The sequence below is a fragment of the Pavona decussata genome, unplaced genomic scaffold, assembly GCF_977016875.1.
Source record: "Pavona decussata unplaced genomic scaffold, jaPavDecu1.1 SCAFFOLD_223, whole genome shotgun sequence".
Lineage (NCBI taxonomy): Eukaryota > Metazoa > Cnidaria > Anthozoa > Scleractinia > Agariciidae > Pavona > Pavona decussata.
In genome coordinates, this window is record NW_028145628.1 from 1985361 (window position 1) to 2013353 (window position 27993).

General features: G+C 37.7%; 2 protein-coding genes and 1 pseudogene across 3 annotated transcripts in view; 1 reads left to right on the plus strand and 2 right to left on the minus strand.

Annotated features, from left to right (window-relative positions):
* Positions 1-27993, minus strand: part of LOC146459084 (uncharacterized) — a 275459-nt gene that overhangs the window by 237843 nt on the left and 9623 nt on the right. The window contains exon 6 of the mRNA XM_085089729.1: positions 27868-27969. Coding sequence (XP_084945855.1) covers positions 27868-27969 — 102 coding nt within the window. The remainder of the gene's footprint in view (positions 1-27867; positions 27970-27993) is intronic.
* On the plus strand, positions 1751-8768 carry LOC146459095 (ATP synthase subunit gamma, mitochondrial-like; annotated as a pseudogene). The gene is made up of 6 exons (XR_014858071.1): positions 1751-1805; positions 3096-3313; positions 4390-4525; positions 5559-5629; positions 8084-8239; positions 8591-8768. The product of XR_014858071.1 is annotated as an ATP synthase subunit gamma, mitochondrial-like (transcript).
* On the minus strand, positions 13041-15139 carry LOC146459096 (NLR family CARD domain-containing protein 4-like). The gene has a single exon (XM_085089715.1). It carries the CDS (start codon positions 14994-14996, stop codon positions 13041-13043), a length of 1956 nt encoding a protein of 651 aa, XP_084945841.1. The 5' UTR covers positions 14997-15139.

Here is a 27993-nt window from a genome sequence, read left to right on the forward strand (position 1 = left end):
ACTTTCCTGTCAGATTCATTGTCTTTTCCTGGCTAACAGATTATCCTTCATTTCACAGAGGACCCTACAGCAATGTTTCAGTATCCCAGAGCATGCCCTGACTCTGTGCTGAAGTTTCTCATGGATATCTTTTCTTCTGGAGACAGGTCCGATTTTTTCTACACATCAGACATGATGATATTGATCGAGATTGTCTTGCGTCAATTAACTGATCTTTCACCTGGGGCAGGGGTGAGTTATCCATTATATAAAATCATTATACAGTGCTGTCGAACCTCCATGTGCGACCACCTCCCATAATTAACCACCTGTCCAAGACACCAAAATAATGTTTCCCAGTCAAAGCCTTATAATAATATTGTAACCTCTTGTAAATGGCCACTTGTCATAAACAATCGTGACCATGCACTTTTTAAGGGGACGGCATTATAATTTTTCATTGTTTTTAACATCTTGTAAGCGACCACAATTCCATGTAAATATGATTGCATAACAAATAAAAGTAAAAATTAAAACTTTGTTTAGATTTTGTGAGAAATACAAAGTAAAATTTATTGATATCATATAAAATGAAAGCTACTCAAGTGCCTACAAAGCTGGTTTATTTTTATTAAGGCGTGTATATTTGTTTGCTTCAATGGCTCAATAGTGTGAAGCACAATGGAAGCATAAAATCTTACCCTCCTCCTTGATCAACCACCCCTCCATTTTTGGTAACTTTTTCCTCTTACTTACATTTTGAAGACCAAGTCACCATTTGACAAGAAACTATGTGCTGAGATCTGCAAATTAAGCTATAGTTTAGGGGTATACCCAGTGTATACGAGAAGTGAGATGTATTTTAAGGTTTTTATTTTCTCGTTTTAAACACTTTTCATCCTTTTCTGTTGCGTCCTTTGTTTTAGCTGGAATGATTTATACAATGCTCCAGATAAAACCTTTTAATTGGTGTATGCCTTCAATTTAACATGTTTTCTCTTTTTTGTCCGCAGATGAGGACTGAATATATTTCATTACTGCACTTAATATTGCTGAATTCTAATTACAGTGAGCACAAACATCAAGCTAGAGAACTGTTAGTTTGTCTCAATAGAATCAGCAATGAGGAAGATAAGGAGAGTGAACAAGACAAGCTCATTGTTCAAGAAATACTAAAAAACTGGAGGTTGCTGGAATTTTATTTATCCAACAGTAATCTTTACTATTGCCCCCCCCCCCCCCCCTTGGAATTCCATTTTTCAGATTACCCCTCACGCCCTTACCCCTAAAAATAGTTTGCAATAGCCATACAGCCATCTAAGTTCATTATGGCCCTGTTGACTCTTTTTTGAAGCTTTTAATTAGCCCCCCCCCCCCCCCCCCACAATATTTCATCAGCTCTCCCCATGCTGCAAGGAAACGCTTGTTATGAAAAATAACAAAAAGGAGAGAACACTGGAGATGTGCAATTAATATTTTGACTGTATTAGAATTTCTTATTTGCACTGTGAATAAAATATTAATATATGTATGGTCCTAAGACTCCCATCTATTGTTTAACCTCTTATTAAAATGACGTCAACTTCCACACAGTTGATATTGTTCTTTCCTTCACATCCCCACAGCTCGGCCTGAAGATGGTTACTCTATATAATGCCACATGGAATAAAATTCCTGTTGGAGGAAGCCACTTGAGATACCACGAAAGGCCACACATTTCATGATAACTTGCTTTGAAGGCAAAGTGTGTGGTCACGGTGAAGTTAGTTGTCAAGTAGCAGCAAATATGAACCCTCTTCAAACTGAAGTCTTTAATGGGGGAAATAGTAAGAATCTAGTCCTAATTTTAAAAATGAGGACCTTTTAGTATGGTGCCTACTAATACAGCACTATTTTTGCGCGGTTTATGACGTACCATACGGGAAAAGCAGATTTTAGCAAGGGCTATTGGAATCCACGCATTCTTCAGAGACAATTAAGCAACAATAATTCAAAAAACTGTAAAATACAAAGCAATATGTAGCATTTTTTTCCATTTTGAAGCTTTATTATCTCTGGAAAAATGTATGGTTACCCCCAATTTTTTCTGATGTTTCAGAATTAAGAAACAATATGGAAACAACCCCAAAGACTTAAATGTTTAAAGTTACTTTCCCCAGCATAATGGGCCCTTTGCAGCTAATGGTCACATGGTACATAATCCACCTTAACTCGCTGGGACGCAAGCTATACAATGGAACATCCAAAACAAAGCGACTTCATCCAGTCAAATTTGAATTTTCTTTGTTTTGGATGCCGTAGTGTGTAGCTTGCATCACAGCATGATGGATTTTGTACCATGTGACTGTTAGCTGCAAAGGGCCCATTACATAGTGCTATACACACCAACACTGTTTAATCTTTGTTTCTGTACGTTGTACTAGTCAAGCATATAAAAGTAGAGGCATTTGTTCTTGTTTAGTCTAGGTGCACAGCCATAATTATTTTTGTTTTCTTACTGTGCGTGTCAATAACATACAGACTCTGAACTTCAAATGCAACTAACGATTTGTGTTGTGTAATGGCTGTCAGTCGTAAATACAGTGACATTCGGCTGACCCCCAAAACATCAGAAACTGACAAAGTGGATCGAAATCCACCAATCACAGCACAAGAAATAGACCTTTTGACAAAGCTGCGCTGAAAAATGTTTTCTTAGAGGTTCGCTGCAATGATTAATGGCAGTGAAAAGCGTATCTGGTGGTTGAATCTTGAACTACAGAGTCTGAATGTTATTAAAAGGCGCAGTAAGATACATTGATTGTCTTTTATGATTGATGTAACATTGAGCAAAGTTTTTTGATTAGTTCTTAAACAACAACCAATAAAATGTTTTTTTATTAGAATATACAGTGTAGTACCGGTAGTCTGAAAATAAGGACATCTTTTACTTAATCCGAGAGTGGCTGTTGTAAGACAAATGCTACATTGTAGAGAAGTGGTGGAACCTTAAGTTTAACTTGGTCAAGTTTACTTATCGATGGATGGGGCAAGGCTTGCTAGAAGATAGCTTTTGTTAAATGTAACCACAATTTTCTGTAAAAACCTATCACCTACTCACATTTTTTTCTCTTTAGCTTTGTCTGAGAAGGTGGAGATCAAGCCAAGTGATGCAGAAAAAACACAACCAAACAACTTGATAGTTAAGTGTTGTCATCTGATCGTGGTTTGTGTGGTGGAATCCACTCTAACTTGGTCAAAGCTGTGAAAGCTACATTGGCAGAAAAAGAAGGAGAAAACACAAAGATTGTAGCATGTGGAGAAAAATCCAGACACTTCTTTCAGAGGATGCATGGTAGGCAATTAACCAATAATTGCTTTTTTCTTCTTTTTTTTTTTTTCGTAAGTTAGCCCTTTCAAAATGTCTTTTAAGTGTGGTAATAACCAGAAAGATTTAATTACTGTTCTAAGTCCAAAGGTGTCTTGGGGAAAATTAGGATGAACGAAGTGGCAAATAATCTTCTGCAGGCAAGAAAATTGCTGGTGGCAAGTGCATTTTGATAGGGCTACAAGTACTGTATGTTTGTGAAGGACTGCACAATGCTTGAAAGAAGGGCATATCTCTTACTGTTTAGATGAAGTCAAGGGAAATTTTAAGTAATTCACAAAACTATGGTCACTGATATTTAAACATGGTTCACTAGATGTTATTTCTCCTCAAAGTTGGGATTTTGCCTAACATGTTTGTGTAAGTTGTAGTAGATATTGGCTGATATCTGATTGTTATTTACAGCTCTGGTACTAATTGTTCACAGAGTGGATAACTGTATCCAGCGATTAAGTTGCTATCCATCAGAGAAAATGTATTAGTGGAAATATATTTTATCCGCTGGATAGTGATTTATCAGATGGATAGAGTTATCGGCTCTCTGAACAACCAGCACCTGTTGTTCTAACTTTCTAGCTGGCTTTCAGCAAACAGCAATTCTGATTTATTTTAGGTTACATACAAAGTTGTAGTCTTATTCATTCAAAACTAAAACTCCTTAGGAAAGCAAACAGCAAGTATAGTTACATTCTCATTGGCCCTTCTGTGTCCCCAGATTGGACACAGAAGTATCAAGTCTATATGGTTATTCAACTTATTTTATCATGTGAGGCTTAGGTCTTATCACATGTAGATGTCATAGCAAAAGCCAGTAAAGAATGTCTGTAAACTGGCACACTACAGTGTACCAACTAAGCAGTGGAAATTTTAACTATTGTTGTAACATTTTTGCGTCACGCTCGTATATACAGAATACAAACTTGTACATGTACTTTCGAATAAAATTGATAAAATTGCCAGTAAAATTGAGTTGCACTGTTGCCCATATCTTTGTGACCTATTAAGAGCAACAGAAATTGATTCTGATTTTTTTTTTTTCACAGCCGACAACTTGCTGATGAGTTTTTCAGAAATTGGCAAAAAGCCACCTCGGTTTTGTGAAGCTACATTTATAGCGCAGGAGATCTTAGACAGTGGATTTCAGTTTGACATGGGAGAGATGTACTACAACTGGTTCAAGTAAGGTCAAACTCATGTTTAGGTTGATCAAGGACAACAAGCTTCCTGACATCATTAAATTTTATAGCTGCCAACTTTTTTATGATTATATTGTAGATGGAAAGCCTTCCAATTTCACCCTAACTCTAGTACCTGAGCAACATAATTACACCACTTGAATTGCTTCCCTACAGCATCTGAATCCTAATCCTTTCAGAATAAATATTAGGAAATTTTGCCTAACAATTTATTATTGGATGCTATTACTGGAATGATATACCTATATCTAGTCATCAAAATCAACAAAACAACTACTTAAACAAGCCCTCTTCCAGTATTATTTTGCTCAGTATTACTCTAGTTCGCCTCAAGGCTAAACAGAGACACATAAGATACACAGTTCATGTTGTGCTAGCTACAAAGGAGCTCTTGTTGATAAAACACTATAACGCAAATTCTTAACATAGAGCTGTTTTCGATTCAGTGTGGAAAGTAATTTTGCATTTGCATTGCTATGGTCTGTGATTGGGTAAGAGAACTCAAGCCACTTTCTCAACCAATGGGAAATATCCAAACCAAAACCAGTCGTGTTTTCGCCGCATGCGTTTTCCTGCATTTGGGGCCAGTTACACGTATTTGCTTAGAATTCTGATTGGCTCATTGTGTTGTTTACATCTGTTGCGATTGGCCAGAGTAAATTGATTACTTTGGTTTTGGTTTTACGACACTCAATTGGAAACTGTTCTATGATCAAAACAAGTTACAGTCAACTCCCTTTATAATTATTGCGGAAAATATAAAATATATATAAAAAAGGCAAATTAAAGTAATTTATATGGCTGAACATTGTTGCATGAGTTTAGCCCTCAATACACGTACAATATAACCTTGAGTTTCCGTGTGGTGCTAATTTCAGCCCTCTGTCATGTTCATTACAGCTGAGCTTTCCTTGACTTTTTTCGTTGTAAGATGATGCACTATGATGAAATATTTATTCACTGCATATATTGTGCTTTAAAACCGCTGATGTGTTGATTTGTTATTTTTTCTGTAGGTCTGTGGTGTCATACAAGACACTAACCAAGCCTCTTCTCTCATTTGACACCCTAAATGCCGCTTCAGGAGGTCAGTTTCTTAGTGCAATACTACATACTTGCCTGCTTCAGAATTAACCCTTTCAGCCCCAGTGTGCAGTTCCAGAAAAAAATCCATAGCATGCAATACTACATACTTGCCTGCTTTAGAATTAACCCTTTCAGCCCCAGTGTGCAATAACAGGGAAAAATCCATAGCATGCAATACTACATACTTGCCGGCTTCAGAATTAACCCTTTCAGCCCCAGTGTGCAGTTACAGGAAAAAATCCATAGCATGCAATACCACATACTTGCCGGCTTCAGAATTAACCCTTTCAGCTCCAGTGTGCAGTTACAGGAAAAAATCCATAGCATGCAATACTACATATACTTGCCGGCTTCAGAATTAACCCCATTCAGCCCCAGTGTGCAGTTACAGAAAAAATCCATACCCACCCCATGGAAGGTCATCAGAAATTACTAGGAGAAGGGGGGTGTTAAAAGTCAAATTTTAGAAGCAAAGTGTGAAGCTAAACAAGAATTTTATGGGGGAGTGTGTGTGTGTGTGGGAGGGGAGGGGAAAGGAGTACAAAACAAAAACCTTCCATGGGGGGAGTATGGATATTTTCTTGAACAGCCAATATCATCATCTATATTCTCCTCACAGTCCTCCATATATTTCTTATGCTACTAGTTGGAAGATTTTATCTAAAAAGTCAAGGAATTTTATCTTTGATTATTATTTCCTTTATTCTACTGACTTACCGGTAAATGTTTAATCAAACAGCAACGTTGTAAGGAGAAGTAACATATTGGTCATCGCTGATGCTTATTATAAGAAAAGGATTAAGGGAGCTACTTTCTGCTGAGTTTAAAAAAGAATACCGTGACAATTCAATTCAGTACCCACCTTCCAACAAGCATTTCCCTTCTTATGACTATTTCCCTTGAATGTTGTTTTGTTAACAAGTGCACCTATTCCTATAAACACCTTCTGTCTTGTACATTGTACGTTCTCTTTGGATCTTGAGTTTCATTTTGTTCATATCCACCCCTACCCCTAATCCAATAATAACCGTGACCCATGCAGTAATGGAATCACAGGATCAACTACTGTCATTTAGGGGGTGTTTACATGTTAAAACTCGCCCCGGTGCGAGTTTGATACCGGTATGAAATCGTGTTTACATGAATGGACACTTCATTTCAAGCGACATGATTGTGATGCCCAGGTGACGCCATATTCATCCTCGTTCCCAGAGCCTACGATCTTTTGGTCAGCGGTTGAATCGTAGGCCCTGGTAACAGCCGTTACCGGATGTCGTGAATTTCATGACATCCGGTAGCACACGCTCAGTGTGATAAATTACCATTGCGCTTGCTCAGTATCGCTCAGTATTAGGAAGTAAAGACAAATGCGCAGAAGCGTAGCATTTTTCACCTTATAGCGCATCAGGTTTTCGACAGCCAATGAAAAAAAAGATATTTTTGGATGGACCCAGAGCCACTCGTTCATTAATTAAAAAAAAAAACGTTGGTGCTCTGGGGACGAGAATGCGCCATATTGGATTGGATATCGAAGACTGCGTATGCGCTACCCATTCTAGACTCCCAGGAGAGTGATTTCATGCCGTAGCGAACAGCCATACTTCGTTTCCATGACATCAAGATGAGTTTTCGTACGGGAATGAAAATCTCGCCCCGGTACAGTTAGCGAGGTGAACTCGCATCGGTATGACTCGCTCCGGTACAAGATTTTGTGCTGATATCATGTAAACGAATACAGAGCAACAAGAGGGAACTGGAGTGAACTCGTACCAGAATGAAAGTCCATTATTGTTTTGTTTGAATTCTGAAAGTTTTGTAATATTGAAGACAGCGTTTTAGAAAAGACAAGCAAAATAATGTTTTGCTGACTATCTGAACTCATGTTTTTATGGTTGTTTAAGTATTGTGATTTCTATTATTGTTCTTCAAAGTGTTTTAATGCACTCCAGTGTTAATGTCAAAAATAATAAATAAGTAAAGTAAGTAAAGTGAAGTAATTGTCAATAATATGGGGAGTGCTTGTGCAATCTCCAAAGCCAGAGGCTCATGATTACGTGATTCACAATAATCCTGATACAATTGGAACTTGGAAATGTTGGTTTTTGTGAAGAGGGGAAAACTGGAGTACCCAGAGAAAAACCTCTCAGAGCAAGGATGAGAACCAACAACAAACTCAACCCACATATGACACAGAGTAATGGAATGGAACTTGGGCCACATTGGTGTGAAGCAAGTGCTCTCACCGCTGCGCCATCCCTGACCCCCAAATTTACCCCATCTGTAATAATAATTGCCTCCTCTCAGATATTACAAGCACTCTCCACTCACCTGCCAGAAGTAAATTAGCACCGGAGGCAAGAAATCGAGTTATCATTGTATTCCTTTTTCATAACCATACTGCATTCTTCATTCAACTGATGTGTATTCATCTAATATCTTGAAATTTTGCTTTCAGATGTGCTCAGCACGTATGATGATCTTGATTCAGATGTAATACAGAGCTACTCAGAGTTTTCTCTTGCTAGTCTTCTGTTTTACGGCATGAAGGAAGGAGCCTGCAGTGAGCAGAGTTCACGCATGACAGCCATGGACAGTGCTAGCAAAAATGCTGGTATGTTACTACAATCATACTCCTTGTCTAATTATAACTTGGCAGTCATTTCCTAGTGAAGCAATTGAAACAGCACCCTGCTCTGTTTATGTCTGAACCCATACACGTGGGTCAGCCACCTCAGCTGTTGCCTTATAGTCAGTTCCATCACTATGAACTTTTGAACAACCGAGAAACAAGTCACAAGCAATGGAAAACGATTATTTTGTTTTTCTTCAGGGCAGATGGCGTTGAGAGAAACACTAGACAAATTACGTATTATGAGTAACAATCAGTAATAGCCCTTGTTTCAAGTTGTCTTATTTTGGAATAAGAATGAGCTTTTCAAACCATGTGTTTTTTTTTCCATAGGTGAAATGATTGACAAGTTGACACTCACATACAACCGAACACGTCAAGCTGTCATCACAAAGGAGTTGATTGAGATTATTTCAGGAGCTGCTGCTCTAGATCAGACAGTTTAAACTTTTATTGAAACTGAGTGTTGGTTAGTGTTGGTGACAGTTGGAAATAAACAATTCTTTGAGAACATTTTCCTTGTGTTTTATTTGTAATAGATGTAGATGAAAGTCGAAACAGGGGAATCAAAGAACTGGCTAAAGAGAAATCTGTGAAGAAAACTAAAAAGTAAATCAGAAAAGACAAGTTGGTAGGCTTCTTTTTACTTTGTAAACCTGTTTTAACATTCCCTCAGCCCAGATCTGTTCCCCTTGGTCAACTATAGCCTGCAGTGCAGGCGTTTTTCATGAGCGAGCGCTGAATAATAAATTTAGTTCGCGTATTTGAAGGAGGCTGAGGAGGGGGGGGGGGGGGGGCAGGAAATGATTTTTCCGTCCTCTCCCTCTCCCCCTCCCCCCTCCTTTATTTCTCAGCCAGTCGTCCTCTCCCTTAGGGTCACTTTTGACTCGCTCCAGCCCTCTCGCGCTTCCTCGCCCAAGATGAGGGCAACGAAGGATTATTCAGCGCTCCCGCTCCAAAAATACGCCTGCATTGCAGGCTAGGTCAACTAAGAGGTTCAGAGCATAGGCATCGTATGTTTTTTTAATAACAGAGCCCCATATTTTGATTCCAACTGACACAAAAACCCTTGCTAGTGACCAAGTCTGCCTGATATCCATCAAAATATGGTACCTTATACCCTTTTTTCACAATTTCATATCCATTTTCAGACCCTGTCTGATCTCTAAAATCCATACCCATTTCTGTAAAATCTGTACCCGTTTTTTGACTTCCAGACCAAAATAGTCAAAAGCTATACATTATTTCAGTCCAAAACGGTTCAAAAACCATACCCTTTGGCTCTGCACCTACCTATATAGCTTATATTGGGAGGAACCCCCCAGGGGTAGACTACTTTATAAAACACTCTTCATCAACTTTGTACGAAAGCAGCATGTGATGATAAGATAAACATGTAAAAAGACAGAGTTACTTTTCACCTGTGTTACAACTCCTAGTGGAGGGGAGGGGAGGTAGGTGGGTACTCAGCTATATTAATAATGGGGTGGTAGGAATGACGCCAAATTATTAGACTCCAAAAACTTTGGCTTTTCCCGTCTAAACCTGAACACAAAAAGGTCCAGCACATAACCCCCAAAAGTCCCTTTTCTTTTTGTGTAAAATGGCAAAACCCCAGAAAAGTCCAACAGTCCATAACATAACGCCCCAAAGTCCCTTTTTTTACTTTGCATAGAAAGGCCAATCCTGGTGGGGTGGTTTAAAGTTTTGAGTCTGTGGATGAAACCACAAAGTGTGACCATTCAAATGACATCTAATGAGCAGTACTTTCCTGTGGTGCTGTTTGTTATGTTGCACAAAGTGGTTCTTGGTTTTGAGTCTGTGGATAAAATCTTTAAGTGTGACCATTTCAAATGAAAGCTACCGAGCAGTACTTTCCTGTGGCGCTGTTTGTTATGCTGTACAAGGTGGTTCTAACTTTTGAGTCTGTGGATGAAATCCAAAGTGTGACCATTCAAATGAAATCTAATGAGCAGTACTTTCCTGTGGTGCTGTTTATTATGTTGCATAAGGTGGTTCTTACTTTTCAGTCTGTGGATAAAATTCTGAAGTGTGACCATGCAAATGAAAGCTACTGAGCAGTTACTTCCTGTGGTGCTGTTCATTATGCTGTACAAGGTGGTTCTTGCTTTTGAGTCTGTGGATAAAATCTTAAAGTGCAGCCATTCAAACAAAAGTTATTGTGCAGTGCTCTTCTGTTGTGCTGTTTGTTATGCTATACATAACATTCGCTGGATGAGAACCAAGAACAAACTCAACCCCCATAATAATGCGCCATCCTCACTCAGCTGCCCCAAACTACTCTGAGCAAACATGCCACAAAGTTAATAAAAGAAATACATAATGAAGTCTTAACCTTGTTTTGTCCCTCAAAAACCACCCAGGGTGAATCACTAGACACATTCAAGGTTTCTCCTTTGATATCCAGGGCTGCAGTCAACCTCACACATCTTCAAATATGGAGAATATGACTTCCCCGGCCAGCAACAACAAAGCGCCCTACAGAGGCGTCGCATTAAGTCCAAATTCACGGGTTCAGTGAGGGGGGAGGACTTAAACAGAAACAACGCTAAACATTTCAGATTATCTTGTCAGAAAGTCCAGTATGCGACAAATAGAAAATACCGCTCAAAATCTGGAGATTACAGGCCTAAATCTGGAGACCGGGGGATACACTTCAAAGTCTGGAGACTGCTTGAATTTTCCGGGAGAGTTGACAGCCCTGGATGTCGCTTCTGAAGTGATGTCATCACTTTATTGTGTGCTTGATCACAAAACAAAGGATGGCCAAAATTTTTTTCTTATCTTTGCAATTATGTATGGCTTTTCCTTCAAGTTAACCCTCAGTTTTCTATATTGATTTCAATAGCTGTTGCTAAGATCTTCTCTCAAGCAAAATACCTTTGAATTAGGTGGGCACCGTCCTTAAAGGGGAAGTATCATGCAAATTTGCTGTCATTTCAAAACCCGAAAATGTTTGTCTGTCAGCAGAAACAACGAAATAATTGTCAAGTTTGTTATAAATTATCACCCCAAGGCAATACAACTGTCGATTAGTGCCTCTGACCAGAGACAGAGTAGGTCGGTATTGATTAAAACTTGAAAAATGTTAGGCTAATGTTTTTCAAGTTTTCGTATTTTTGTTTCCAAAATGCGCTAGAACAGATCACGACTTGTTCCTTTCAAGAATTGAGTTGATTTCTTTCCTCTAGTCATTCTAGAATTATTTGGCAGCTGATTGAAGGTCTTATTTCATCATTTTCAACAAAAGATATCAAAAACCCCATGATACTTCCCCTAACCAGAGCTTCTCAAACCATTCTGAGATGTGTAGAATGTATTCGCAGTAGCAAACAAAAGGAGACATCATCCTTTAACAGGTGCACTTTGATGATTTCATCCACAGACTCAAAAGGTAGAACGGGTTGCACTTTGACGATTTCATCCACAGACTCAAAAGGTTGAACAAGTCACACTTTGATGATTTCATCAACAGACTCAAAAGGTTGAACAAGTCACACTTTGATGATTTCATCAACAGACTCAAAAGGTTGAACAAGTCACACTTTGACGACTTCATCCACAGACTCAAAAAGTCGAACAGATCACGATGCAAATTTCTACTCCAGGAAAGAAAAAGGAATAAAACACTGTGGAGTAAAATTATCGACCATAGTAACAAATGTCCCCACCCATCACCTGGCAATGTTATTATTAAATAAAAACAACACAAACTCCACAATTCAATCTCATATTTAATTCTATACTTATTGATCTAATTTACATTCATATAAGCATTTCAATGATTTTTACAATATTTACAAACAGTATTATGGCTAGATTTGCCGTATAATGTTCAGTAGTGACACCTTTTAAAACAGCAAAAAATAGTGAATGCTTTAAAAAATGAGATACAAATTATGCTCTAAAAGCAATAAACTCGTTTTGATTTTGTTTACAATACTTAGTCTTCTTTGTTTCACGGTTTAGATCCGTGTCACACATGAATGCAATAGTATACTCTGTACATGTTACATCTTGATACACCTCTAATTAACAAAAATTAGACTTCAAAAAACACAGAGCAAACAGCATATGAAAGAAACGAGCACACCTTCTTTGAATGTTTTTCATACCTATAATCCTCTACTTAGCAATAGCTGAATAATTACTAGACCTAAAGTGAAAAAGAAAAAAAAAAGGAAAAAGAAAAACGACCGAGATAACCTACCAGGCATGCACTCATAACACAAATGAATTCGAAGGGTGGTAGCATTTATATATCAAGTGTCTTTCACAAAATATTAAAACTCCATCTTTGGAACAGGTTTGTACTGATTTTCACAGTCTCAAACGTGATGTGACTCATCAAAACTGAGAATAAGCCTCACCAAGACAAAATGGCATAAGGATAAACCTGAGTAAAACGATGCAAACTTTATGATCAAATAGCTCAGTTGCTTTTACATATGAACTCGCTCTGTGTTTTAGGACTTAATTTAAAACCTACAAGTAATAATAAGTTTGTGCTCCGTAAAAACTTAACTCTGACATTAAGATAAACTAAGCATTTCTTTGCACTAGACTAAAATCATCTTTATATTAAAACACGAGCCTGGTAACTAAGGGCACCTTATTTATTGCCGTCTTTTTTATCCTGTCAGTTTCAGTCACTTTCAATACATTTGAAAAGCTTCTCACTGGCAAGGATCCAAATTCTGCTCCTCTCTCATCATTGGTTCATTTTAAAATGCTGTTCAATTCAAAATGGCGGTCATGCGTACTACTGAGGAAACAGCTCATTTTGATGCTCTTTTTTGATTGGTTCATTTCGATCCAAAAACGCGGACAAGCGTACTGCAAGGGAAGCAGTTGATTCTGCTCCTCTCTCCTGATTGGTTAAACTCTGACGACATTCAAAAAGGATACGGTTACCATGTGCTGCTTTGAGTTTGTTACGAACAGGATCACTTATGTTATTGTGCTGCAAATCCAAGCATTCCAGAGTATTATTATTACACAACCCTTCATAAATCTTATCAGCGCATTCACTGTCGAGGTTATTGCCCCACAACTTCAAGTGTGTCAGAGTATTATTGTTACACAACATTTCACAAATCTTATCAGCGCATTTACTGTCGAGTTTATTGTTAGACAAATACAAGTGTGTCAGAGTATTATTATTACACAACCCTTCACAAATCTTATCAGCGCATTCACTGTCGAGTTTATTGAGAACCAAATACAAGTGTGTCAGAGTATTATTATTACACAACATTTCACAAATCTTACCAGCGCATTCACTGTCGAGTTTACTGCCAGACAAACCCAAGTCTGTCAGAGTTGTGTTCTCAGTGAGCATCTTAGCAATTATATCACACTCAACATAACCTAAATTTCTACTCCAGGCATTTACCCTTTGAAGTCTCAGAGACTTGCCGAAAGTACGTGCTAAATCTAAATGAAAATTATTACCTTCTTTTTTGCATTCCTTAATGCACTCCACTGCAACCAAAAACTTTCCATGTTCATCTTCGTCAATGTGAGCCGCCAAACTCTGGATAAGAGCCATTGCTTTCTCTTCGGATGCTTCTGCTAGTAAGCCGCAAGTGAACAGCAACACTTGTTTCAGGTCAGAGAAATATCTCTTGTCAGCAGCTAAATCTTCAGGACTCATTTCTTCACTCAGTAGCTGGCAACAGAGATAGAATGCAGCAAAATGTTCCTGAAAGGATTTGTGCATAAAGGCGTAATAGAGACATGGTCTTCGTCTGTTCCTTCCATGCTGAAGTGACAGAAATCCGAAACCAGGTAAGTCATTTTCATGACTCCCAAGTTGATGTTTCTCAAAGTACATCGTCTGCTGGAAAAGACCCTCCAAAGCTATCGAGCCAAGGTGTTTTAGCTGTTGTTCGTACACCTTTGTAGGATTTTGATCGGTTTCCAGTTTTAAGTTCTTCTTTTCGGTGTATCTTGCCAGGACATACTCCACTATATCCATGTATAGTGTAGTTTTCTTTTCTGGAAGGATGCCATCCGAGCATTCGCAAAGAAGACAGAGGAGAGCAGTGTTCAGGGGATTGGCAATCAGTTCTTTTAGGCTTTTATCTTTCTCCAGTCGGTTTGTGAGCGTTTGGGCCATTTTCTCTCCATCCTTTTCCTTGTTTTTGAAATATTTCGAGATGAAGTCACAGGCATCAGATTTAGTGAATCCCACGATCTCCAGGAGAGTGTCACAGGATTTTCTCGCCTTTATCCCAGCCTCGTGCCGAGCTGTAACCACAAGATGACATTGAGAAAAAATTGCACTTCTACCCTGAATGAGCTGCTCTGCCTCTGACCATCTCTCTTTCGGCAACTCGTCCAATCCATCCAAAATTACAAGTAAGGCGGATTGATGATGTTTGATCCATTTAAAGAAACCTTCTTTGTCTTTTTCATCAATATCAGAAGGGAGAATCTGCTCGGAGATGTCCTGACGAAGGTTTGAATTGGAAGACATGTCGCGACATCTAAGCAATAGCACCATTTTAAAATCCGGAAAACAATCTCCCGCTTCAGGTTCCATTGAGGCCCAGTCATAGGCAAGCTTGTTGCAGTAGGTAGTCTTGCCCATACCAGGATCTCCCTCAATTGAAACCTTTTTCGGATTCTTGCATCCTTCGTGTGGTTGAAAGATGGCGGACATGTCGACCATTGTGTCGGTCACTGTTCCTCTCGTCTTCTCTTTGCTGACCATTCTGAGTCTGGTGAAGATGTCACTAAGGTGAAAATTAAATTCGCCTTCGCACCATGGGAAGAGTGCAAGACACCCTTCACGGGTGTCGTACAATCTGCGTAGTTGGTCAATAAGCTCAGCAGGATCAAAATCAAAATCTGAAAGTTAAAGGCATAATTTGTAAAATACTGCATCAACTCCACTCTTGTGTCTTAATAACTGGAGCGTGCGTGAGCAAAGCAAAGGCGCAGAGGTTAAGGAAAAAATAAAAGGAATTTTGGACAAAAAGGGATTGTTTTCAAACTCAAACAACCGCAAAAAACTGATCCCTCCAAATTTATATTTCACAATAATAATTATTTACTGTACCACAGACAATATCAATATTTTAAAAATACAAAAAAGTGTTTGTGTACATTAATTTGAGCGTATTTTTCATTTTAAAGAAAATACGTTCAAATCATTGTAAACAAACACTTGTTAATATTTTAAAAATGTTGGTAATTGATTTTCTGTGGTGCAGTAAATTGTTGTGGAATAGAATTCCTGCCTTGAGTCGCTGGGACAGGGGAGGGGGGGGGGGGCGATTGGCAAGTTATTCCCCAACAAAAGCTATATAAGTGAATGCTGCAAAGGGTGTGGGCTCTTTTTTTTGGAGTGGGGGGGGGGGGGGGGGGGCATTTTAGTGTGAAAAGGGTCTACATTACCAGTGAAAGGAAACCTTCACTCTGGAGATCAATTAACATTAAATTGTTGAAAATATAATCTAATTGCAAATTTCATTGGAAAACATGGAAATACTATTTCTTTGTTGGACAAAACAGATTTGGATTATTGCCCATTTTTAATTTTAAATTTCTCAAGTGCCGCCATCTTGAATTTCATGACATCATACGGTTGCTCAATTGTTTCACGCAACAGAACTTCTTCTTACAAACAAAAGCGGCAACCGTATGGCGTCATGAAATTCAAAATAGCGGCACCCAGGAAATTCAAAATCGAAAATAGGCAATAATCATATCTAATTTGAACACTATTTCTGACAATTTACCGTCAATTTGCTGTGAGAGTGGAGGTTCCCTTTCAAATTACACACTTTGATCTGAAATCAGCTCAGGGTTTGGACTACCGAGCTGCACACCACCACCAAAACACCTGGACCCTGCCCTATTTCGCTTTCAATAGTTGTACGTTGTGAACACCAGAAAATGAACAGTCCCGTTGATTCTGAATCCGCAAAAATCAACAAAACGCTGACCCAACCTGCTAACAGACCCCCTCTAAAATTCTTAGGGAAAACCAAAAATCTTGTCAATCAACTTACTTGAAATTCCCAAAATGGCAGACACATACCGTGTACCATGAAAATTTTGCAGGTTCTAATTTTTGCGCATTGACCTCGATGTGCAAAAATTAGTTCCCACAGAAAAAAAACCCGCCAAATAAAACGGCGCAAAAATTAACTCCCTTCAGTCAAGTTATAAATTCTCATACATTATCATTATCCAATTGTCATACATTATCATAATGCAATTTCCGGTATGATTTCAAGCAGCGTAACGGAATATCACTATCTTTCTAACAAAAAATATTCAAGTAGTTCAATCACAAATGGAGGATCGGTTTAAAAATCGGCCAGGTGTACAATTGGGAATAAATGAGGCCACTAGTGCTAAACATACACTAACGCCTCCTACATAAACGCCCATAAGTGTCTTGTTTTAGGAATTTGGGGTAAGTTGATTGATGATGAAATTTGGTTTCCCCTGTGAATTTTACAGGGGGTCAGTAGGGGGTCAGCATTTAGTTGAAACCCCAAAATAAACTTTTTCAGGTATTTTTCGGTGGGAAATTGTTGCTAACTGCCAGTGGGCATCAGATTACCCTGGGTCAACTTTCATCTCACGAAAAAGACATCTGGGATAAAATGAGTTGGCAACTTCATAACAGCCCACTAAGCAACTGGACATGGATTCCCAGAGAAAGCAGCCCATTATAAAAATTTGGAGACACCTGTACGATTTTAAAATTCGTTTCCCCCAGCGGAAAGAGGAGCAGCAACCAAAAAGAAACCAAGGGTGCACTGAACTTAAATTCCTAGTACTTCCTGGCTGGGAACTGACCTTTATTCTTGGATGATTTGCCTGTCCTCTTTTCCTCCTTTGCTTTCTCCTGCTCAAGTTTGTCATCTGCGGTATCTGAGGGTCCAAATGAAAAATTAACCATTCGTCTTTTCTTTAATATCAGCATATAAATTAATATGTTGAGTTGTCAATTTGTAGATAATTTTCAAGCATTACATTCTTAACAGTAACTCTTGGAATCAATTCTTTGAACTAACATACCGTAACAATTTCAATTAACTACTTTGCATATTTTGCCTTAGGATTTAAAGTGAGTACATATGTATACAGCGCAGCCCTCATTACAGTGCAACTACTTGAACCCGGCCGCTTGGAAGAAAGTTAACCAATCACTTTTGTTTTTAAACTAAGAATCCTGATGTTGTTGATTCAAGCACTTAAATAATACATCTGCGACGAAGTTTGAAACAACTGTGAACTTGGGGACCGCTAAGGAAACTGTCTCATTTTCTGATTGGTCAGTGAGAGTCTTTACTTTTCACTCAAATGAATCTTTTTATTGACAGACTTTTTCAAGTTTGAGGATACTTCCTAGGTTTTTGATGGTCTTATTTGCCGGACATTCAACTTCGAGTGAAGTGAGATGGAGAAATTTACGGCAACGGTCGCTGACATTCCCAACTTCTGTGAGATCGTGTGCTGGAATTGCACTGTGTAGGGCTGAGTCCGCAAATAATTGCCACTGAAATAAATAGTAGTAGCCACTTTGTGCGAAACGCTTTGGCAGATTATAATATCAACAATTCCTCGATCAAGAGCTACAACATCAAAGTTCAAGTTCAGTTCAAAGTCATGCATATGTCAACAATTGCAAAGAAACATTTTCAGTGAGAGTAGTTTGATGATTTATGTTGTGTTCAAATGTTTTGAGTAACAGTCAAATTAGAGACAAAGCCCAAGCAATTATCAGAAATTATTGAATTTGGAACGTTACAGTTGTGTGGAGCTTGCTTCGAACACTTCATCGCATGCTAATATTTAATTGTAGACTAGAGGTAAATAAAATAAGTCTTTTTATGCTTGAATTTGTAAGTATGTTTATACTTGCGATTTTCTTTTTATGATTTTAGAAAACCAGTTAGGCAAGAACCGTGTTGTCAGGTTGCAACATCAAACCAATTGACAGTAGGAAAAATTTGGGATCGAAACTGATCAATCAAAAAACTGCACAGTTTACAGTGAGGTCCACATGTTCAAGTCAGGTAAAATTTATTAGCGAATGTTTTGTCTAGACACTGCAGTGTTATTGGTCTATTTACCAACAACTTTCAGATCCTTTGTTGTCTGAAAACATTGTGATTGGTTGGCTTTCTACCAAGTGGCGCAGTTCAAGTGGTCGAACTGTAAATAAATCAATACCTATTTGATCTGTTTTATTTACAATCAGTCTACGTCACACATGACTGAAATTTCTGAGAATGACATGAACAGTTAAATTCCTCTTAATGTAATATTAATGTCTGGAATCTTGAATGGAATCTTGAAGATTTTTCTGGAATCATTCCAAAAAAGACAGTAAGTTTAAAAACAAATAAAAAATACTTCGGAAACAATTAATAATTATTGTGATTTTTATAATACTTAATGCTGTAATAAATGTGAAGAAAAATCCACAGCTTTATACAGCAGTCAATAAAATGGAGAAATTTCAACAGGAATTCTGAAAACTCGCGGGCAATGTTCAAAACTGACATGTAAGTTTCAAAACTCCCTTTAAATTTCAAAAAATACTGGACATGCGTGCTGCAGATTGGCCGAAACTTAAAACTTAGATTTTTGATAATAATATTAACAGTTAAAACAAAAACAATGTATCAATCATAAGGAAATTTCACTATTACTCTACTCTTGCCCTTAAAATAGGCCATTGTGATGCAGACACTACTACAACATTTGAACTGCAGTCTGCAGTTTCATCTGATTCAAGAGAAACTCAAGATAATCTGTACCTAAGCTAAAGTAGATAAAAGACCCTGGACATTATCAGAACAACTTGCAGGTGCAAAAAGAAGGTTTGAAACAGATTTGAACACCTTGACCTCTGCATTACCAATGCAGTGCTCTACCATTTGAGCTGTCAAGCCAACTGGGAGCTGGTCACTTTGTGAGATCATAAAATTCCCATTCAAGATCACAAGATTGAATGTATGGAATGACCATCAAGCCGTAATGTTTTCCAGGCTTTCTTCCTGAAACTACTTTTAAACGTTTCATTCGAAACTGCAATGGGTTTTCATCTATTGGTGAAATTTGACCCTTTCCATTACTTTCAACAAACAAAAGAATACTGAGAAGCAATTTAATTCTGCAAGAGGATCAACCTTTTCCAGCAAACCTATAAAACTGACCTTGATAACAGCGAGGCCATCTTTGGAAAACACAGGGATCACATAAAATATTTGCCACAAGGGAAGCTGCCATGGTACTTGCAAAAGACTTCCAGTCATTGCTTACAGACTGACTGAGACCTTTATCACTGGCCACACCTTTCACTAACAGCCACTCCATCTTACCATCATGGGCTGCTGCAAAAACATCTGTCATAAAGAGGAAACGGGTTCACGTCATTGCTTCAACTTAACTGTATGTATTTATCCTGGCCTGTCCTTAAAATAACCTTAAGGAAAAGATCTGCCTGGCTTGATTACTGCTTTACACTTTTGCTCAGTTCAAAACGTGGAACACTGGAGAGGGTGTGGAGAGATCAAGAAAGGAAAGCCTGCAAAGCAAGTGTTTTTGTGGAGTTTCCTGCACTAAAAAGCCGATTTCTGTATTCTGGATGCACGCAAAATGAGGTAAGAGCAAACAAAAAAAAAGGGGATGAGGGGAGGAGTGACTTTTTCCCCCTCCTTCGTGTTTATTACTCTCGTCCTAATTTCGGGTGGTAAAACAGCGACAAATGCACAAATGGAAACGCTTGCTGCGCAGGCTAAGGAAAGGAGCAAGGACAACTCTGTTGAGGTGACTGATTCTGGTTCAGGGACTAGTTACTGTCCAATCGGAGGATGGCAGCCTAGGTATTTTGCAGAATATTGAATGTCGAGCACCAAAAGCCAAATCCATGGAGGTCATATAATGTAAAGTGTCTGCCATAACATTAACTAAAAGCTTACTGTCTGCATAATCAGTTCTTAACCCTAAATAGCACAAAAAAGTGCTTAGACCTAAATAATATCAATCCTAAACTGTTGTAGATAGTGTAAAATGGCACATTCTGCATTTTGCATTCTGTAACATAACCCTGAAGATCTGAGCATTATTTCTGACCCCGTAATTATTTGCAGTTCAATTTGGCGATCATATGCAACCCTGTACAAGAAACCTTCTTAAAGGGTATATTTTAGATTGTATTGCCTGGAGGTGCCTGAACTTGAACCACCAACTGAGCTATCAAGACAACTGGGAGCTGGTCATATTGTGAGTTCATAACATACCTGACAAGGATGAATTAATGAATGTGAATAGAGGAAATATTAATATTATTTGAGCAGTGGATAAAAGATTAGATAGGAGAAAGATCCTCACAGTTATTTACGCAACTTAAGCAGTTGCGAAAAAAAATCCTGGAAAAAATTCATGCTTGAATTTACTCTTTCATCCACAGTTCACGATATGACCAGCTCTCAGTTGGGTTGATAGCTCAGAAAAAATACTTGATGAAACTTAACTAAAGGTGGCTTACTACAGTTTTGAGTAATAAAATAATCTTAATGCGCGGGTGTCACATAAGCAATTTGCGTAAGTGATCAAGGAAAACAATCAAGCAGTTTGTAATTCGTGCGCACACAAGTAAATGCAGATATGCGTCATACTGAAACGTTTTTCAATCATAAATTTCTCCAAATCTAGCTGACGACCTATGCTCAATTTTTGATATTTTTAAATATACGTCAACATCAATCTTCGCACAATTTCTTTTCAAAATCTGAGACAGATTTTAAGATATTTTTCAAAATTCCCATTTTTGATATTTTCCTTGAAATGCAAAAACCTCTCATACAGAATTTTGTTTTAACTTGTAAGAACGTTTATTAGGATTTAAAGTTTAAATGGTAAGTGCAATATTTTTGATTGGGGTGAATATTGGGTTAGACGTTTTCAAAGAATTAGAGCCCATTCCTCTGATGGCCTCTCTGCGACTTGTTTGAGCCACTTTAAGCAAGAGCATGGTGAAATAACAAACACCCATTGTCATTAATTATGGTTTTGACCTTGCATTTGTTATTTTGTTCCCTCATAATGAGTACCAGTGATCATATTATTGAAAGCATCTGGTGACCTCAAAGTCTAGTAATTAGCCACCTTAATGCGAGGCTCAGAGAAGCATTCTGATCAAATAACACTGAATGATTACTAAACTGACTTACTTTCGCCTTCCTCGCTAAGCACATCTGCATCATAATGCACTTGCACTTGCCATTCATCTGGGTTTTCCAAAGGAGCTTTCCATCCATCAGATGCATGTCTGATGAGCTTGCCGAAATTTCTGCTCACAGGGGTTCTAAAGTCAGGGGTTGTCAACTTGGAAGACACCAGTATGTCTCCGATTTTGATATTTTCAGAATGTAAATCATGGCAAGTGCCCACAGAAATCACAGCCTTGGGCCGCAAGACCCTGCTAGCATTTGTTACATCAGGTAAAGCACCACCTGGAACTACAGAACGTTTTGAGCATTTTATCAATGCAATCTTAAGCTTCTCCTGGTCACCACTTCCCATCGCTCCAAAGTAGACATGACCAATGTCTTCGTGGTAAGCCTTGAAAGGTTCGTTGAGATAGAAATAACAGCTTAAAAACTCACAGTCCTCCATAGTCACTAAAAGGACATCTATCGGGAGTTGAACTTTGCTCCAAGCCATGGAAGTGCTGGGAAGATCGCTCGTCTTGGGAAACTTAAAACTGAGTCGTGGTGGCTTGCCATTGCAATCATCAGAGCTGTCTTCTATATTTTCTTTAATTTTGGTTCCTAGAAAAGAAAAAAGAAAGAGAACAGCAAAGATCAATATTGAAGAAAAACAAACTAACATTTAGACTTATAGATGGCTTGGGCTTTCAATTAAAGCTAACTGGCAATACTGGCTGTTTTTAGAATAATTATTATTCTTAAAACAGCCACTTCAACAAATATATTTTCAATTGGTGAAAAAGAAGATGTTTTACCAGTACATTATTGGAAGAAAGTACTCAGCACTTTTACAAAATTTGTAAAAAAGCTTTTTAGTAAAAAAAAAAAAGCTGCCTTTTACCAACATTATTATATAATTCTTGTAACAAGGCAGATTTTTAACTGGTGAATGTACGCATGCGTAATGAACGAGTTATACCGATGGTGGGGTTTTCACTTGGTTGGTGGGTTGTTAACTTTCAAGCATGCACAGTGAATGAGTGATCGTAATGTAGCGGAATTTCACTCTGGCGCTGGTCGAAATTAATAAATTTTGCCTTTTCGGAAAAGAGACACACCTCTTGGAAACGGTGAATCGAAAGCGGAACTTATAAGGGATGCTCGACAGTTTCAACAGTGGAAATCAAAGATTAACGGCGATAAACATTTTGTTCGATTTGTGGTTTTATTAGCCCAATGAGCGGGCGTATATCTCAAATCAACTTTTAATCCACGGAGTTCCTTGGTAATGTTTCAGTGTTTCTAGGAAGACAACACACAAATAATTACAGGTTTGATTGTGAATTTGTACTAAAATACTTTTTTCATAGACCGATTTTTCGTATTCTGAATGCTGTTTTTGCAACATGTTTGAAAAACGTGCTTGGATAAGTTTGCTTCAAAATTGACTTCAAATCGCTTGCAAGTCGCCTCGCGGCTAAAACTATACGCTTTTACTCCTTAGGCCTATAAAAATTTGAATAAATTTTTTATTTAGGAAAGCTTTATGTGTGTTTTTTTATTTTTATTGATGCAACGTGACAACTGGGCGTAATGTGAACAAACACGCTCTCACAGCCAGCGGATAAAATTCCCCCTTATGTCATGCTGTTAACATCCAAAGGTTATGCAAATCTCAGATTATTTTCTAGTTACTGAAAGAAACAGTATCCTTGATTTATCAGGTGCCTGTACCCAAAGTGTTTATTTTGATATGCATGAGTGAAATAAAAACAGCCTAATATATTTTTTGCATGGGGCCAAAAGGAATGGTTTGCCTCTTTTATTTCCCAGGTATATACAATCTCTCCTCTCCATGACACCTGAATTTTTTGGAGCACAATCTCTGCTGAATGTTTTATGCATTAATGTATCTAACACAAGAAAGATTGGTGTTTCATCTGATTTCCAAACACTGAGAAGTAGGGAGAAAATACGAGGCACATGCAGCTGAGTTTTTTTTAACCAACTTTGAAGTATCTAGCAGTCGCATGGAACACACCCTTTCTCAAGTCTTTGATATTGGTTCTCAAACCATTAATGATTCTTGGAGAAATTCAAAGCAAAAGTTTACTAATGTTTTATAATAATAATAATAATTAATTAGATCACATTTCTGAACCTTCTTTGTTTTCCCCTCATGAATCATTAATGAGTTTGAGAAGTAATTAGTAAGATCAAACATGAGGAAGAGTGTTTCCTCCGATTTCCAAACACGGAGAAGTAGGTTGGAAAAACGAGGCGCAGCCGAGTTTTTTTAACCAACTTCAAGGTGTTTGGAAATAATAGAAGAAAACACTCTTTCGAGTGTTTGATATAGCTTCTCAAACTATTGATAATTCTTGGAGAAATTTGAAGCAAAAGTTCACAAAATTTACCATCACATTTCCAACCTCCTTCACGGTAGTGATTTCCTTTGTTTTCTCTTCATGAGTTATTAATGAGTTTTAGAAGGACATTTTAAGAATCATTTATCAAGAGGTTTCATAGTAAAGCTACCTTTTGGCTGCTCACTGGTGTTTCCTGTTTCAAAACTTTCAACTTGTTTGTGGTCATCTCTATTTTCGCCTGGGGAAAATAAATATTTCATTACTTCTTAGTCCACTTTCAAGAGCTCCATTGGCCATTGGATTGAAAACACATCCTATTTTTCTCTAAGAACAACCTCTGCTGTTATTTAGTTTGCAACAGCAGAATACAGTTTATGAAGTAGAATCCATATGAAAATTAGCCATGTGGAATTTTTCGTGTTGAGCCAATGACATCACTTCCTGTAATTTGAGCCTTAACTTCCGGAACAAGGCCAAGTAATGGCGGCCGTGAAATCTCGAATAAAAAGCTAAAAAAAAAAATACTTCCAATCGCCGTAAAGGATTGAAATTTGGTAACATGAGTAAGAAGGTCATATTCTACACGAAAATGCAAAAAGATGGAAAATGAAATTTTCGTCTTAGGGGCACTTTAAACATCCTTAACTCTACTCTCCATGTTTAGCTTACAAGTGTGTTCAAACAATATTGTTTTTAAGATTTCTTCCTTATTTAGAGATACAGGAGACACTGATCTACTTGCGGATGAAAACTTAACGTAAAAAACCTTTTTAAGCAAACTATTCGACTGATGATTACGTCTACCTAATTAAAAACTTTTTGCCTTGCCATCAAGGGTTCCAAACACTTGAGCCAATAAAAGTACGAGGCCACACTTCATCTGATTCTGGGCGTTAAGAACGCCTTCTGAAGCACTCACCCTGTGACGTTCTTTTGGTTTTTCTCGTCAGAAATTTATCAGCTGATTCTTAATTTAATAAATACAGTGTTAACTCAGTAATTAATTTCCACATGCTCTCGTTGGATGAAATAAGAACATTCAGTGATCAAGGACAGTGGTTAACAGACAAAGTAGCCCAGTATTATGGCACATGTATGTCATGGATTTTGCTAAATGTCAATTGAAGTGACAGTAGACAAATCTGATTAGCTGGCATTGTTTAATACATGTATCTTCCTCTACCTGGTTTGGGTCGAAGGCTGACATAGTGATGCTCGTGCAGGTGTCCCAGTACAAGCTGGCTGCTGCTGCCAACATCACATTCTGGGTGGATAGTTAAGTCATGTGACAGACTGCTGATCACATGGATGCATGTTTTAAAGCAGTTTGCTGCAGCATGGAGAATGATGTGGTCACCCCATGCACCATCAGTTGCCATGTTTCTCAGGTAATCAGGCCAAGACCGATGTCCATCTACAAAGTTAAACAGTTCTGTCCCGTCTTGCTGCAAGAGAAGAAAATAACAATAGAAAATATTAAAGTATGTTGGGCTACTTCATCCTGGCAACTATCAACTGGAGGCCAGAGCTTTTCACTGAATTACCGTATATACACCAACTGTTGCTCTAACAAATTTAGCATTGGATGGTACAATAGCCACAAAATTATTCAGTAAGTTAAATGCTTTGTTAGCACTTGGTCAGGACAATGATTATCATTACCCGCAACAAACCAATAGCTGAACAGGAACAAACTGTTCCTGACTATAATTTAATTAATTCAATTAGTTTTGCATTCAGTTTTTATTAAATAACTGGAGCATTGGATACAATGCAATTTCAGACTTCTGCTTGTTTTTAAGTGCCCAATTGTGATATCAGCCGTTGAGTTGTAGTGACTGTCCAAGAGATAACAACCATTTTAGAACTGGAAAAAAACTGAAAAATTTCTTGCAAAAAGAAAATTATCTGCGTGGATGTGGCAATAATCTTGATCGAGGTTTTTTTGAGCAAGTGACACAGGCATACTAATTAAAAAACAAAAAAGAAAATCCAAATTCCTTTAACAGGAATGAAGTGCAAATATGACCTTCTGATTCATAATTAATGGATGTCACACCACTGCATTACAGGAAACTAAATGTGGCAGCTAAGGCCACTAAACTACATTCATGTGACACACATTCTGCATATGATAGGATTTGAATGTGATGTTATGTTTATTGTGATGAATTCATTATAGAGGGTTTTTTTCTCAGTCAGCTGCTTTATTAATAATAATTATTGGCATAAGCAAAAAAGAAGACTCCAAGTTCTCCCATTTATTGCTTTGTACAACTGTATTAAGGTTACCGTATACCTTCAGAGGTGTCTTGCGTCCAAGCGATGTAGCGCGTCCGGTTTAAACTGTAGATACCTAAACCCCTATGTCAAATTAAAGCTTATAGAGTTGGCTATCAAACTATACCAAGAATTTTGAAATAAGATGAATTGTCAAATTTTACACAACCTTTAAATGCGAGTGTCTGAATCACCTTTTGAAAGCTACAAGTCAAAGTGAATTTTGATTTACGCTAATTTAATTTCCTCCTTAGTTTATTCTGCACCCAAAGCGCTAAAAAAACGCGTCTGCATTTTGCCATATTCAATTGCAGTGATGAGCTGTGAGAACCCAAGGGCCCCTGCAAAATGGAGTGGCCGCCTTTCACATGCCCCGGCCATGCGGGCACCACTGACCCGCACTTGCTCAATTTTAACTTGGCCTAAATTACATTTAGCCACATTTACAGGACATTTTCGAAATAGGATTTAAAAAAATGTGGAGTTATCGTACAAAATTCGCTCTCGGAGAAAAATATATTATGAAAGAAAAAATTTGCAGGCACCTTTTTGTTGTTTATATGTTAAACTAGCTCCTTTCCAAATTTGAAGGCAAACGAACAAATTCCCTTTGAGTTTTAGCTCTGTTAAGTGTCCCCTTCAAGTGAAAAAATTGATTTGAGAAAATAGCGCTTAAAATTCGACAATTCAATTTATTTCAAAATTCTTGATAAAGTTTAATAGTCCACTCTATAAAGCTTTAATTTCATGTAGGGATTTAGGTATCTACAGTTAAAACCGGACGTGCTCTAAAAGTATACGGTAACCTTAAACGAAAGCAAACTCATTTGTAAGCTGACATTACCAATAGTAACTTACCAGTGTAGGGTTGTCCTTTAGGAATTGGACTATGTGTTGCCTCAACGCTCCATGAGAGATTTGGATTCCTTTCACCAGATCCAGTTGCTCTGATAATGCATAGAACATGCAATTACCAGATCCCTCGTTATCAGAAATTCTGAAGCCTTTGTCTGAAGCAATTTTCTTCATCTCCTCTGGAAGGTTTGTTAAGCTGATGATCTTGCCTGCATCTTGCATTTGCTTAAGATCACCAAAACTTTGTTTAGCTGTCATAACCAAAACTGTCAATGAAAAGGAATGAAAACAAGGATAATGAATGAGTTACAGGCATCAAATCAATTGTCATGTTTTAGTTTATTCAGCTCAGCACCACCAATAACAAAAACCAGCAACACTGAAGTAAATTACTTCTTCAAACATTCTGTATACAGGTGCTCCCATAAATAGCTACAAAACTAGTTAAGGTGAGGACATGTGAAATAATTTAAAACAAACAAAATGTATAAAAAAAATGGAATTATGAACTTAACAATTAGTCATACTATCTACTTAGAAATTCTATAAAAATGTTGTATCAGTCATCTTCATGTTGTAGACTTATTGTAGAATATCAAGGAGAATGCATAAAATTAATATTAAGTTAATTCCATTTCTTGCAAGGCACATGCAGCTTTTTTTTTTTTTAACCGACTTTGGGATGTCTGGAAATTGCATGATACAGCACTCATTCTTTAGTCTGATATAGGTTCTGAAACCATTAATGATTCTTGGATAAATTCAAGGCAAAAGTTTGCCAAATGTTATAATAACTATTATTAAGAACCTCCTTTGTTTTTCCCTCGTGAATTATCAATGAGTTTGCAGAGAAGGACACTTTAAGAATATTTATCCAGAGGTTTCATAGTAGAGCTACCTTGATGATCAGCTGTTGATGCCTTTAATAAATTCTCTGACTGCTCACTGGTGTTTCCTGTTTTCCCATTTTCCACTTGTTTGAGGTTATCTCTAATTCCAACTACAAAAAAAAATCCATTACTTG